The sequence below is a fragment of the Natator depressus genome, chromosome 2 (assembly GCF_965152275.1).
Source record: "Natator depressus isolate rNatDep1 chromosome 2, rNatDep2.hap1, whole genome shotgun sequence".
Taxonomy (NCBI): domain Eukaryota; kingdom Metazoa; phylum Chordata; order Testudines; family Cheloniidae; genus Natator; species Natator depressus.
In genome coordinates, this window is record NC_134235.1 from 171,218,241 (window position 1) to 171,234,299 (window position 16,059).

At 43.2% G+C, this 16,059-nt stretch overlaps 1 protein-coding gene across 9 annotated transcripts in view; it reads right to left on the reverse strand.

The window, feature by feature from the left end:
• HECW1 (HECT, C2 and WW domain containing E3 ubiquitin protein ligase 1) overlaps positions 1-16,059 on the reverse strand; it is a 348,636-nt gene that overhangs the window by 71,367 nt on the left and 261,210 nt on the right. For all 9 annotated transcript variants that reach the window (XM_074945295.1, XM_074945292.1, XM_074945293.1 and 6 more), the window contains 3 exons: positions 14,303-14,424; positions 10,284-10,469; positions 8,864-8,998 (listed from right to left, as the gene is read on the reverse strand). In XM_074945295.1, coding sequence (XP_074801396.1) covers positions 8,864-8,998; positions 10,284-10,469; positions 14,303-14,424 — 443 coding nt within the window. The remainder of the gene's footprint in view (positions 1-8,863; positions 8,999-10,283; positions 10,470-14,302; positions 14,425-16,059) is intronic.

Sequence of the window (16,059 nt, forward strand, 5' to 3'; positions counted from 1 at the left end):
ATCAGTATAACTGCATCTTTTACAGGCATAACAGTATTAATAAAAAGTCACATCCCTAATCAACCTTGCTATGCAAGTCAAATTTTTTAAGTGTAGAACAGGCCTTTGCATTCCATTATTACATTTGCATATGCAAATGCCACATTCAGGTAGAAACAGCTATTTGTGCAATTTTTTGAGTAAAAAATTAAGGACACTTTTGTTTAATTTGGCCCTAAAATATTCATTTGGCACACTGGGATGGAAATTATTGTTGTAATAACGTGAGGAAAAGATATATCAGAACAGAAAGGGGTAATATTCCCCAGAATATGAATATGAGTATGAATATGAATATGAGTAACTTAACAAGAATTTATGTAAGAGGCATGCGTATGCATGGCTTCTGTTTATCCAAACAGAAGCAGTACGTGTCCAACACTTTCCCTGGTTTGGGCCTTGTCTACATCAGGAAAATGACCCACTGTTGACAGTGATTATCAGCTATGCTTTGCCCTGGATTTTTTCCAACTGTTGAAGAAAGCTGCCAGTATAGACAAGCTGATAACAAACACTGACATCAAAAGCATGACTAAGGCCATATTTCACAAAATAATAGCTGGCAAAATCCAGCTACTCCCTCCAGTGCCTCTCCACCATGCGTGGCCACTGGTTTTGGCTCAAATTCCTACCTGTTCTTTTTAAGGTAAGTTTATAAGATCTAGTATGCCCTGTCACCATACAATGGCAGTGGCCATTCCAGAAGGGAAGCCAACTGGAGAGAATGGTGACACTTCACCATTGCTACTGATCTGTTTTGATTTCTGGAGGTGTAGCAGGATTCTAGACATAGATTGTCCTCTAGTCTTTAGCTGTTGACTTCAATAAAACTTCAGTTTACACTAGCTGAGTATCTGGCCTATTAAGTTTTTTAAAGGGTAGCTGGGATTAGCCTTGACCTTTTAGCTCTGCAGAAAGGGGGAAATGGATGCCCTTGCACCCAAAATTGTAGAAATTTTACAGGACAAACTACATAATGCTACTGAAGATCAAGAAACTTAAAAATGGACATCAAAAGCCTTTATAGGGTTCTTTAATTTAGGAAGATACTTCATTGCAATGGAAAAACAGGAATAGGAGTGAACAATTTTTGAGTAAATCAATTTTGTGGAGTGGAATAGGAATAGGAAGGTGTTCTAGAATATTCACAATATGTTTTTATATGAAATATGAGGCACAGATTAAAGAAGAAAGTGCATTTTGGAAAGGTCTGTCGGTTGGCAGTTGTGGTACGGCTTTGTATAGAAGAGCTTAGAAACAATAGTGGCCCATCAATAAAAGCTGTACAATTATTATCTCTACTTTTTCCAGAGAATGTTTTTTACATGTGAAGGTGAAGAAAGCTGACTTAATCAGGAAGTCATATTTGTATATTCCAATCTCATAAGGGAGGCTTAATTTAGAAATACATTTGAGATGTTAAAATGTGAGGTGTTGATTCAAGGGCAACCATACTGAACCTTGCAGGCTGTTAAACCTTTTACTGGAAGGCATTTTCTCCAGCTCGCAAATAACTTTTGTGGCTCTTTTCTGCATCATTTCCAGTTTTTCAAAATCCTTTAAAAAATATAGACACCTGAACTGTACACCAGTATCTGTCTCAGCAGCATCAAATACAGAAGTAAAATCCCCTTCCCACTCACTACTCCCCTGCTTATACATCTGAGGATCAACTTAGCCCTCTTTGCCAAAGCATCGCACTGGGAGCTCATGTTCAGTTGCTTTTCCACTATCACCCTAAATCCCTTTTCAGAGTCACTGTATTTTTAGATATAGTCCCCCATTCTGTAGGTATGGCCTGCACTCCTTGTTCCTAGTTGTATAACTTTCCATTTGGCTGCATTAAAATGCATTTTGCTTGAATGGACCCAGTTTGCTATGTGATCCTGATCGTTCTGTAGGACTACCCAGTCCTCATCATTATATACCACTCTGTCAATCTTTGTGTTATCCACATGTTTTATCAGCAGTGATTTTATATTTACTTCCACATCACTGATGAAAATGTTGAACAGCCGTGGGCCTAGTACTGATCCCCAAGGAGGCCCAGTAGAACATCCTTCCTCCATTCAATGATGATTCTCCACAGACAACTACTTTTTGAGATCTGTCATTTTTAGCCAGTTCTTAATCCATGTTATGTGTGTTTTATTGATATTGTATAGCGCTAATATTTTAATCAGAATGTTGTGTGGTACGAAGTCAAATGCCTTACAAAATTCTAAGTGTATTACCTCTATGCAGTTACATTTATCAAACGTCTAATCACATCAAAGAACGAAATCAGAACTGTTTGACAAGATCTATTTTCCATAAAGTCACGCTGACTGGCATTAATTATATCCCTATCCTTTACTCTCAGTGCAAAGACCATAATTGCCCTTCATTAAGTTGAGGAGGAGGATGAGAAACAGTTGATTTATTTAATTGATGCTGACAGATCTTTAAAATCTCCAGTTTGCTTCTCTCCTGCTGTTTAGAGGGCTCTCCTTGCTGCTCAGCAGAGGAGCCAGAGGAACTTCAAGCAGCTGGCAAGTGGCCAGAGGGAAGCGTGTTTTGACATGTTTTTCCTCTCTCTCTCAAACCTAAGTGAGTCTCTGGGATTTCCCCATGGGCATGATTTATAGGACAAAAACATATCCCATTCATATTAACAATAGCTATCGTGGTATGAAACCTTTTGGTCTTCGTAAATTTGTTTTGGTGCTAGAGTCTTCTGCTCTGTAAAGGGTGGGCTTTAAGAGCCTGACCCAAAGCCCACAAAAGTCAATGGGAGTCTTTCCACTGGGCATCAGGACCTAAGAGTAGTTTGCAATTTCCTCAAGTGTGTTAATTATTCAACAGTATTCTCATTATTTAACAGTATTAGACTGTTTCATCTGTTTTTTTTTCTCTCTCTCTTTTTCTTAAACAACTTTATGAATTTATAGCGCACAGTTCTCTGCCAGTCCTTGATATATGAGCTGCACGTGTTTGTTAGGTTTGGCAAGTAAGTTATATGCCATTGTTTCTGTTCCCTGATTGGATGAATGTGGAAGCATTTCCAGGGCAAATGCTTCTACTGGCATGGATTACTGTGTGCACAACTTTCAGATTTGCTTTTTGTGAACCAGCTGTGGCAGCAAAATTCAATTATAGCTAGAAGGTGGGTGAGGGAATATCTTTTATTGGACCATTTTCTGCTGGGGAAAGAGACAAGCTTTCGAGTGACACAGACCTCTTCTTCAGGTCAGGTTTACTTCAGCTCTGTGTTGCTCAAAAGCTTGTCTCTTTCACCAAAAGAAGTTGGTCCCATTAAAGATATTATCTCACCCAGTTTGTCTCTCTAATATCCTGGCACCAACACGGCTACAACAACAGTGCAAACAGTAAAATTCAGTGCTATGGTGCTGGCAGAAATTGATTGCTAAGTCAGGGTAGTAGGCATGACAGAAGCAAATTCATTAACAAATTTATGTGAACATTTGAGAAAAATGTTGTTCTTCACCCACGATGGGAAAATTCACACAACCCTCCAGTGCTCTCTCCCCCCTGCCAGTACTGATATCCCAGAAGCAGTGATGTTGTTGCCTCCAGTCCCACGCACTAGTCCAAAACAGCCTCTCCAAGGGGGCTGGGTGGCACAGCATGATCCTGCTGGAGTTAACATTGATAGGGTCAATATCAACTCCCCTAGGAATTTTCCTGCTGGTTTTCTGGGAGAGGATGATGAATACAACAGCTGTTCCCTTGGCTGTGATCCACTCCCAACTTGTTCCTCCTCCTCTCCACCCCCACAACCCTCAAAAGCCTCTACCATGTGCAGTTCTGCAGGTGGGAGAGAAATGCTGGTGCTTTAGCATCCCTGCCTCCACGATCATTTGGGCCTGGAGTGGCATTTATGCTCCCGTCATCCCCTCCACACTGTGCAGTGGGGAATGTTATCTCCATGCAACAGAGAAAAGATCATTTGAAATGATTTCAGTATCATAAAGCCTATCATCAGTAATCTAACAGCATGGAAACACACCTCAGCACACATTACTACACATGATAGGGAGAATATCTTATCAGATACTAGTGTCACAGTGAGCTGCTGAACTGTCACGCCATAATTGTATTGGATGCCTTGATTTTATTAAAGCCTGGGCCAGAACCTCAAACACTGAGTCTTCCTTCAAAATCTATTTCCATTGTCTTATCAATTTGGTTGATTTGCATTAGAGAGGGTCAAATGTCTACAGTCTGCTATTGACAGGTCATTCGATAAATACTCTAGCAAGAAAGAAATATGAAGCCACTATCTTTTGAAAGATAAAAAGTCACAAAACCATCTGTTAAAACCCTTCAGATATAAGGGATATTTTAAAGTGTGCAAAAGACAGGTGTCAGATAGAATGGTGCTGTTATTCCTCTCATGTCTGCATTCTGTTTCACTATCCCAAATGCATCTGCTGTCAACGGAAGGGCAGCATCATGTGACCTCAAGCTTTCTTTGCCTTTATTGTACTTCTCTTTTCCCCCAAGTCTTCCTCTTGCACAGTCAAGTGTCACTTCATTTTGTGGATGTCCTACAGGTACCTCAGAACACAGCCAAGTTACAGTGATGGATGTTACAATAAGAAGGTGTCTGAGTATAGGAAAGCAATATATGAAGAGTGGTGAATGGCTGTCATTAGTGGTGAATGGCTGTCATCTTCTCCTGAAGATGGAGCTATTCCAATTTATCCCAGTGGAGGATCAGGCCCAATACATGCCAGACGGAAGTGAACAGACTGAACTATATACAGTAGCTGAGACAGTGGAAGCACAGGATCGTTCTCTGAGAAAGGACAGTATGTGGGTAGGGGGATGGAAAGAAGCCATAATTGGCAGAGCAAAGAGAGCAGCTGAGAGTATAGGAAGAGATGATATCACGGAGGTAGTTGGGAGCATGGCCACAAAGGGCTTTGAACACATGGTGAGTGAGTCCGTAGCAGATTCAAAGGCAAAGGAGGTTTTCATCTTGAGGGTGATGTACTGCTGGGTATACAGGTTGAATATATAGGTGTGTAGTAGCATTCTGAACAGACTGGAATTTGGATACAAGTGACTTTGGGAGGCCATGGGAAATGAGTTTCAATGTTCAAGGCATGAAGTGACAAATTCATGAATGAGTGGGTCAGCAGAGTCAGTGTCAAGGAAGTGGCAGATATAGGGCTGATAGCATGAAGAGTTGAGAGGAGAAAAGGAGAACTCAGGGTTCAGGGAAACTAAGATTAAGGAGCTGGGAGGAGAACAGTATATGAGGGTTTAGATTTTTCTTTGGCCAAATGGGATTACTGGGGTGAAATTCCAAATGCTTTTAAGCTGCATCTGCTTGTCAAAAGCTAAAAATAAGAACCATCATGTGCCCTAGCACAGGGCTCCTGCCTCATACTGAGAACAAGGGGCGATCAGCGGGTTATCTCAAGTGCCTATATACAAATGCACAAAGCCTGGGAAACAAGCAGGGAGAACTGGAAGTCCTGGCAAAGTCAGGGAATTATGATGTGATTGGAATAACAGAGACTTGGTGAGATAGCTCGCATGACTGGAGTACTGTCATGGATGGGTATAAACTGTTCAGGAAGGACAGGGAGGCCAGAAAAGGTGGGGGAGTTGCACTGTATGTAAGGGAGCAGTATGACTGCTCAGAGCTCAAGTATGAAACTGCAGAAAAACCTGAGAGTCTCTGGATTAAGTTTAGAAGCATGAGCAACAAGGGTGATGTCGTGGTGGGAGTCTGCTATAGACCACCGGACCAGGGGGATGAGGTGGACGAGGCTTTCTTCCGGCAACTCGCAGAAGCTACTAGATCACACGCCCTGGTTCTCATGGGCGACTTCAATCATCCTGATATCTGCTGGGAGAGCAATACAGCGGTGCACAGACAATCCAGGAAGTTTTTGGAAACTGTAGGGGACAATTTCCTGGTGCAAGTGCTGGAGGAACCAACTAGGGGCAGAGCTCTTCTTGATCTGCTGCTCACAAACCGGGAAGAATTAGTAGGGGAAGCAAAAGTGGATGGGAACCCGGGAGGCAGTGACCATGAGATGGTCGAGTTCAGGATCCTGACACAAGGAAGAAAGGAGAGCAGCAGAATACGGACCCTGGACTTCAGAAAAGCAGGCTTTGACTCCCTCTGGGAACTGATGGGCAGGATCCTCTGGGAGAATAACATGATGGGGAAAGGAGTCCAGGAGAGCTGGCTGTATTTTAAAGAATCCTTATTGTGGTTACAGGGACAAACCATCCCGATGTGCAGAAAGAATAGTAAATATGGCAGGCGACCAGCTTGGCTTAACAGTGAAATCCTCGCTGATCTTAAACACAAAAAAGAGGCTTACAAGAAGTGGAAGATTGGACAAATGACCAGGGATGAGTATATAAATATTGCTCGGGCATGTAGGAATGAAATCAGGAAGGCTAAATCACACCTGAAGTTGCAGCTAGCGAGGGATGTTAAGAGTAACAAGAAGGGTTTCTTCAGGTAAGTTGGCAACAAGAAGAAAGCCAAGGAAAGTGTGGGCCCCTTACTGAATGAGGGAGGCAACCTAGTGACAGAGGATGTGGAAAAAGCTAATGTACTCAATGCTTTTTTTGCCTCTGTCTTCACAAACAAGGTCAGCTCCCAGACTACTGCACTGGGCAGCACAGCATGGGGAGGAAGTGGCCAGCCCTCTGTGAAGGAAGAAGTGGTTTGGGACTATTTAGAAAAACTGGACGTGCACAAGTCCATGGGGCTGGATGTGTTGCATCCGAGAGTGCTAAAGGAATTGGCGGATGTGATTGCAGAGCCGTTGGCCGTTATCTTTGAAAACTCAAGGCGATCGGGGGAAGTCCCGGAAGACTGGAAAAAGGCTAATGTAGTGCCAATCTTTAAAAAAGGGAAGAAGGAGGATCCTGGGAACTACAGGCCGGTCAGCCTCACCTCAGTCCCCAGAAAAATCATGGAACATGTCCTCAAGGAATCAATTCTGAAGCACTTAGACGAGAGGAAAGTGATCAGGAACAGTCAGCATGGATTCACCAAGGGCAAGTCATGCCTGACTAATCTAATTGCCTTCTATGATGAGATAACTGGTTCTGTGGATGAAGGGAAAGCAGTGGACGTGTTATTCCTCGACTTTAGCAAAGCTTTTGACAAGGTCTCCCACAGTATTCTTGTCAGCAAATTAAAGAAGTATGGGCTGGATGGATGCACTACAAGGTGGGTAGAAAGTTGGCTAGATTGTCGGGCTCAATGGGTAGTGATCAATGGCTCCATGTCTAGTTGGCAGCCGGTATCTAGCGGAGTGCCCCAAGGGTCGGTCCTGGGGCCAGTTTTGTTCAATATCTTCATTAATGATCTAGAGGATGGTGTGGATTGCACCCTCAGCAAGTTTGCGGATGACACTAAACTGGGAGGTTTCAGAGTAACAGCCATGTTAGTCTGTATTCGCAAAAAGAAAAGGAGTACTTGTGGCACCTTAGAGACTAACCAATTTATTTGAGCATAAGCTTTCGTGAGCTACAGCTCACTGGGAGGAGAGGTAGATACGCTGGAGGGTAGGGATAGGATACAGAGGGACCTAGACAAATTGGAAGACTGGGCCAAAAGAAATCTGATGAGGTTCAACAAGGACAAGTGCAGAGTCCTGCACTTAGGATGGAAGAATCCAATACACCGCTACAGACTAGGGACCGAATTGCTAGGCAGCAGTTCTGCAGAGAAGGACCTAGGGGTGACAGTGGACGAGAAGCTGGATATGAGTCAACAGTGTGCCCTTGTTGCCAAGAAGGCCAATGGCATTTTGGGGTGTATAAGTAGGGGCATTGGCAGCAGATCGAGGGACGTGATCGTTCCCCTCTATTCGACATTGGTGAGGCCTCATCTGGAGTACTGTGTCCAGTTTTGGGCTCCACACTACAAGAAGGATGTGGAGAAACTGGAGAGAGTCCAGTGAAGGGCAACAAAAATTATTAGGGGTCTGGAACACATGACTTATGAGGAGAGGCTGAGGGAACTGGGAATGTTTAGTCTATGGAAGAGAAGAATGAGGGGGGATTTGATAGCTGCTTTTAACTACCTGAAAGGTGGATCCAAAGAGGATGGATCTAGACTATTCTCAGTGATAGTGGATGACAGGACAAGGAGTAATGGTCTCAAGTTGCAGTGGGGGAGATTTAGGTTGGATATTAGGAAAAACTTTTTCACTAGGAGGGTGGTGAAACACTGGAATGCGTTACCTAGGGAGGTGGTGGAATCCCCTTCCTTAGAAGTTTTTAAGGTCAGGCTTGACAAAGCCCTGGCTGAGATGATTTAGTTGGGATTGGTCCTGCTCTGGGCAGGGGGTTGGACTAGATGACCTCCAGAGGTCCCTTCCAACCCTGATATTCTATGATTCTATGATTCAACCTTTCCAGACTACTGTACTCCTTTCAGGAGCCTGATTTGTCTTGTGTACCCCAAGTTTCAGCTCCCTTAAAAACTACTTGCTTACAAAATCAGACATAAAAATACAGAAGTGTCACAGCACACTTGAAAAATTGCTTACTTTCTCATTTTTACCACATCATTGTAAAATGAATCAATTGGAATATAAATATTGTACTTACATTTCAGTGAGTAGTATAGAGAGCAGTATAAACAAGTCATCGTCTGTATGAAATTTTAGTTTGTACTGATTTTGCTAATGCTTTTTATGTAGCCTGTTGTACAACTAGATAAAGATCTAGATGAGTTGATGTACCCCCTGGAAGATCTCTGTGTACCCCCAGTTCAGAACCACTTCCCTAGCAGATATACCATATATTTAGGAAGGGGTCTTAATGCTATAGTTACCTCTCCAGCACTGTAGCTGCGAAGTCGCTGGAGATGCTGCCTGTGAGTCAGATGATTAGGGAGACGGCCATTTTGAAGTGGGATCCTGGGATCGATGAAAGTGGTAGCACGGCTGTTGTGGTCAACAAAGAAGGACTGTAATAAAAAGAATACTGTACATTCATAAGCAGAAAGCTAACATGGTGAAAGAGTTGAGGGATGAGAAAGCAGCACACAAACTGAGCAGGGAATAGTGCGTATCATATGTGCCACATTTTGCAATCATGATCGTTCACAATTTACAGCTTAATGAGTTATTAGTCCAATATACCTTGTGTTACTACAGTAACTCATTTCTACCATACTAATTTGCCAAATTCCTTGAAATTGATTCAAACTGGTATCACCGTAATTTAAAACTAGCCAGTTCCCTTTTGGAGCTTGTCCCTCATTTTTAGGTGCAATGCACAACTCTAGTTGTGAGCATACTGATTATGCTCTATGGGCCTGATTCTACAAGGTGCTGAGTGCCTCCTGCCAGGTGCTGGCACCCTTAATTACCAGCAAGTTAGTGGGTGTTGATGGTGCTCAGTGTCACTCAGGACTTGACCATTAGATTTCAGCATCACTTCTTTTTAAATGGACAACCAACAGCTAGACATGAGGGGCCTGACGACAAGAAAGGCTGAGTGCTCGCAACTTCTAATGAGCTTCAACTCAGCCCCTCAAAATCAAGCCTTACTCTGTTAACTCCTTAGCCTTGCACCTGGAAATCTAGGGGAAAGTTCTGCCTTCATACCACATGCAACCTCATTTGTGGGTGTTTGGACTATGTTTTGGTTAGTCCCATTATTGAGTCTGGAGTCACAGGGCCCATTTCTCCTCTCAGTTACACTGGCATAAATCAGATATAACTCTTCTGAAATCAGTGGAGTCACAGTGCTGCAAACTGCTGAAAGTAAGAGCAGAATCAGTTCATGCAGCTGAGACGTGGCGCTAAATCTGAACTCTCCCAAAGTATGAGGCAGAGGTATTCAGACAGAGTGTTTCTAGTCAGCATTATTAAGTCAAATATTATAAATATAGTGTTTGATTAGTGTGTGTGTGTGTGTGTGTGTGGGACGGAGGGGGGCGGGGGCTGATGCAAGATTAACAATGCCTGGTATAGCATTATACAATACTGGATGCTAGCACGAATCAGACCACACTTCTTAGTGTCCTTGTGTGATGACAGAAGATAGCATAGAGAATGACATTTCTAGGGGCTAAACCTAAGACAAAGGTTTTTATTGTCAGGAATAATTCTGTGTGCTCACTGATATACAAACCAGATAGTCACAAATTTTAAGTTCACAAGAAACCTTTCACGATCATCTAGCCTCGTGTGAGATCGGCAGGACGGGGAAATTCACCCAGTGATTAATTGTGTTGATGCTCTCACCTTGCCCTGTTGATCTGTTTTGATCTCCCAACCCCGTGGAAGTTCCAGTTGGGTGTCAGCAAACATGTTGATAAAATTTACCAGGTCCCTGTTGTGCTGATAGCGCTCAAAATTCCGAGCATCTCTGCGGATCTTTAGAATCATGTGCTTCAAGCAGGTGCTGTTGGTGAAGACTCGATAGGCACTCTAGGATAAGGAAATCAGGATAAGGAAATCAGTTCCAGTGTTTCAAAAATGCGTTTGGCTAGCAGATATGACATACAACCTTAAGGCCTGATACAAATCCCACTGAAATCAACAGCAATCTTTCCATCGATTTCAATGGGCTTTGGATTAGGTTCTAAGTGAACACATAGAAATAACCAATTGCCACCTGGAAATGTGAAAATTCCATACCTCTATTCACAGTAGTTAACGGTACCAAACTGCTAGATATACAAGGGTAAGTGTGCATATTTCTGGGGTATCACACATTTGAAATACATGCAGTTATGTTTATTTCACTGATCACACATTCAGAGAGATGTACTGTTTGTGTGAATGTAGACTATCACAGGGTTCAAAAAAGAACTGGATAAGTTCATGGAGGATAGGTCCATCAATGGCTATTAGCCAGGATGGGCAGGGATGGTGTCCCTAACCTCTGTTTGTCAGAAGCTGGGAATGGGCAACAGGGGATAGATCACTTGATGATTACCTGTTCTGTTTATTCCCCTGGGGCACCTGGCATTGGCCACTGTCGGTAGACAGGATACTGGGCTAGATGGACCTTTGGTCTGACCCAGTATGGCCATTCTTAGGTTCTTATGATACCATACAGATGTGAAAACATTCGTAAAAATGTATTTGTGTCACCATTCAAGCCAACATGTTCAGTACTGATTATTTGTATCTCACAGAAACATGGACAAGCCCTGATCCTACAGTTGGGTTTGTCTGTACATATCTCACTGCAGGATCAGGGCCCCAAATGAGTCACGTTAATCTGAGATGGCACAGGGACGTGTAAATTACTCATGTACCGACAACTCTTTGTTGCACCCTGCAACTCTTCACTCCAGGGAGGATGCTCCCAAAAGGAGAGCAGGCGATGTTACCGCAACCTGCCCTCTTTAAGGGGCTTCATCAGGGAGAGCAGCATTAATTTCTGCTGGGGGCTCCCATGGAAGTTACTGAAGGAATGGGCTACCCTTAGTACATCCTCAGGCTGCTTCGGTCATGCCACTCCCTGTCTATGCAACCTTCTTTTGGGGCCACACTGGCTCACTGAAGGCCCCTCGCTGACTCCAATATCATTAATAGATGTAAACAAGGGAAGAATCTGACCCAGTAACTTTGAATTTCTTTCCTTCTGTGCATTTAAATGCATTTTTAACTGTTATTTTTATTATTTAATATTTATATTACAGCAGCGTCCAGAAGCCCAAAACAGGGTAGGAGCTCTGTAGCGGGGTGGTCACCCGCTCCAGTCCTAACAGGGTTAAAACAGCCCGGGGGACAGGGCTGCCCCGGGGAAGCCAAAAGCGAGGCTGATGGGGCAGGCAGCCATAGCTGGGGCCACGCCTGGCCTTATAAAAGGCTGTGAGCCAGGCACTCAGGCAGTCTCTCTCTAGCTGTGGAGAGAGATAGGCTTAGCTGTGTGGGAGCTCACTAGGGTACCTAGAGTGAAGCAGGGCTGGGGAAAGGCCAGAGGAGCTGGGGAGCTCCAGGCTGGAAAAACCCCAGCCTGCAGGCCTTGCTGATGGCCTAAAGCAGGTACTGGGATTGCAGAGGGGCAGCCCAATGCTAGGCAAAGGCAGCAGGTCCAAAGCCTCCCTGCCGATGATGTGTGGTACAGACTGCAGTCTGTCCCAGTGTGTGGGGGCTAGATGAAGACTGGCAGTAGCTGCTGAGGCAAGGTGGGGATAGAGGGTGGGGATTCCCTGGGGAGGGGAGACCCAGACTGTGGGGGAGACTGCAGGGGGAGAACCCTGATGTAGAGGAGCACCAGGGTCCAGGAGGGATACGGGGGCCTGCAAGCAAGCGGGACACCAGCCTGCAAGGGGTGCTCCAGGATGACCAGCGGGAGGTGCCTGTGCTGGTGAGTCCACCCTGCTACAAGCTCTATTGCATTAAGTGCTGTGCAAACATAGAGGTAGATATGGTCTCTGCCCTGAAGATGTTACAACCTAAGAAAGTTTTCTGAATGCAAATATCTGAGGTGCTAGCATACTGCACAGCAGATGTTATATCATGATCTGCTACAACTGACCATTTCAGTATCACTTAGCAGCACTAGGGAAACCCAGAATTTCACATAGTTTTATCCCTTCAGGGACATAAAATGTGTTAAACAAGAGTGTGTCCATTTTAGTTTTAACTGCTGGATAATATTTTCCAACTCAAATTTCACTGGCATAATTAACACTTCTAAATTTTAATCGGAGTTTGTGGTTAAAATGTTTTAATGGCTTTAAGCCTAAAGTTATGTAGTATGCTATTTTTACACAAATGGAATTTGTATGACTGTGTTGATAGGCTATTCTGGCTCCAATATCAAAGACAGCTTTGTAAACGAAATGTAGGCATTAGTCACTTTTGTGACGAAGTTGGGACTCAGCATCTTGTGAGCTGTCCCTTGTACCAACTAAGACTTGTTTCAAGATAGCTTAAAATCTTTCAGTTCCTTTTGAGAGAAGACCCATTAGCATTAGTAACGGATTAACCTCAAAAGGTTCAGAAGGGATGTTATGATGTTTATCTTACCAAATATTATCCAAATCTCTAGAGAACAGGTTCTCCCAGGGAGATTTTGCAGACTTCCTGCTCCTAGTTGGCCTGAAATTAAACCTTTTTCACTACATGTCAGTTTTCATTCCCAGTTGCAAGCAGGAAGTGAAGTCCCATTCCAACAATGGGAAAGAGAAGTTATCTGTGCATTTCTGAACCTTTGAGAAGTTTGGTTTGGGTTAGATGTAGGTTCAGTTCTTATTTTATCCAATAGAGCTGCATCATTCCTAGTCTGTAATTGCTCACTGAGTGCTAGGTTGTGCCCAGCTGCTTGACTGTAAAAATTGCAGAGGACGCAAGAAGCCTTCCAGCTTCTGTGCAAGGCCATGAGAAGAGGGATCCAGTAGAGGTTTTTGGACACCTTAAGCAGAAGGATGCAAAATGGGTGGGGAGGAGGCAGGGCTATGACCCCAGTTCCCTCTGCACCAGGCAGTAGAACTGGCCAGATGCATGGGGAGTATGCTGCACTTTCTGAGAGGGAACAAGTAGTGGGGGCAGGCCTGTGAGGTGCCAGGGAATTCCTCTCTGAGGCAGAATCCCATCAAGAGTTCCCTAGGGGGTAGTGTGAGCATGCTACATCCAACCTGGTCTTTTTCCCCATAAAGGACAATCGAGTTCTGAGTCAGGGAATTAAGGATTCACTGGGTATGTCTACAGTGCAATGTAACCCCAGGGTTAGTAGAACTCCAGTTAGCAGACCTTGGGCTTGAGTGTCTACACTCATCTATAACCCTAGGTTAGGAATTGTTGAACCCTGGGACCCAACATGGGGTTCCAGGATTTTCACTGCATTATGTGGGTCTGAGTCCAACCACACATACGCCATACTTCCTAGCACTCTCTGAAAGTGTGGCCACTCTGTCCCTTTGTTCATGGTGCAGTGTAGGAAAACTTAACTGTTCAGCAAACTTGACTGTCAAGAGGACAAAGAAAGTTGGCCTATGGAATTGTGGAATACTTTTGGTGGATTCCCAGAGAATGAGTCCAATGTGGCTGTGTCTACACTGCAAAGCAATAGGGCTTGAACCCTGGGTCCTGGCTCGACTCAGGCTTAACCCTCCACCACCTTGGGCCCTGGGTTAGTGCGATTTGTATGTAAATGGAAAAGGGGTTAGGCTGGAGCCTGAGTTTGAACCCTGGGCTTACATTGCAGTGTAGACATACCCACTGTGCACTCTTAAAAGAGGTCCAGAGCTCTTCCTTTTGACCCAGAAGGCAGGAGTGAGAGACGGTGAGATATTGGCGCTTACATAGTTTGCGTGCAGCACAGTGAAGAACTCGGGGTTGGTGATGAACTTTACAGCTGGAGACTGTAGCAGCAAGGTGATTTTTTGAGAATTCACTGGAGAAAGGGACCCTTCTCTCCTAATTTCTGAAAATAAAAGCAAAATAATTGACTAGTACACATAACAGGAAATACAACACAAATAGTGTCATTCTTATTTCCTCTGCCAGTACCATCAAAGCCCACTCCACCATATTGCTCGACTTCTTTTTAATCTTAAAGTGAGGTTGTGGTCATCCAAGTGACTATGTAAAAATGACACCCACTCTTTTTGCATCTTTGAGTCATATCTACTCACATGAATGACAAAATTTTCCCTTGAGGTTAGCACTGCAGGACAAATACAGCTACAGGAATGAGAGCTGGATGACTTTCTACATTGTATGTTCCAAATTCTGGGCCACATCCTTAGCTGGTATAAACTGGCATAGCTCCATTTACTTCAATAAATCAATGTCACCCCACTAGCTTACATCAGCTGAAGATCTGGTCCAATATTGTCAGCTAAGTTCTGACTGTGGAACCTTTCTTACTGTTAATGAATTTAGAGTGGGAAGAACACACATGAGGTTTTGGGCTCTAGGTTCAGTTTGCAGCGCTGATGCTTTTAAACCAAAATCAGTTTTTGACTTACAAATCTGATGTGGAAGTCATCAAGAGAATGAATACAGAACTACATAATATAATGTTGTTAGTCACTTTTCTATCTATAATTACACCGTATCATTCTGTCCACTTAAGACTGTGGAAAAAGACTTTGTGATATAGCTCTCCTGATTTCGATGGAGTTAAACCGATTTATTTCACCTGAGGATATGACAATGCACCTTTATTTGTGGCCACTCACACATCCCTGTGGATTTTCCTTTAAACTAAAAAGTTGGTACCAAATTCTACGTTTTTTCCTCTCTCCACAGCCAAACAATATATATATAATGACACATTAAAAAGGCACATGCCACAGGTGATGGTTTTTATTTAAAAAAAAGGAAAGAAAAGGCATATTAAATCAAATCCAGCCACCATTTATGTGAGTGATTCCTGGCAGCATTATTATTAATTTAATATTTTATTATGTAAGTAACCATAGTAGTACTGTATATACATAACAGTAATACTGTAAGTCTACTGTAAATATGTATCCAAATTAATATTACAATATAAGTAGTAATAGAACACAAATCATATACCATTTTCATCTCAATTAACTATTAGAAGGAGTTCAGTTAAACTGAATCATAAAAATTGCAATACAAACGAGTGCAAAAGTGGTTATATATCACGTGAAGTATGTTTGGTTATGACTTATAGTGATTTTAAAGGAAAAAGAAAGTAAATATTTAACAAAGCTATTTAATCTACGCTTTTTAAAAAAATATTCACTCTGAATAGGCTTTCCTCTTCCAGGAGACATAAAAGGAATTGAACCATAGGTCATGCAGGCTATTTCCTGCTAATAAAGACTAGCCAGTAATGGAATGCAAACACAGGAGAAGGAGGAGAAGAGGTGTTAGATGTAATAATAGACATAATTAAGTGGCAACTCTGCTATAGGTGTGAATTTTCAGAAGGGCTGAGTATTGACTGCCCGTGTTGCAGGCACAAGTTTAACTAAATACACACCCATTTTTTTATGTGCACCAAGTGAAGTGCGGGCGCAAGTCTGAGTGCTTGTGTTTCTCCCCATATGACTTGCACCTGCAATCAAGCATTTAGTGACGC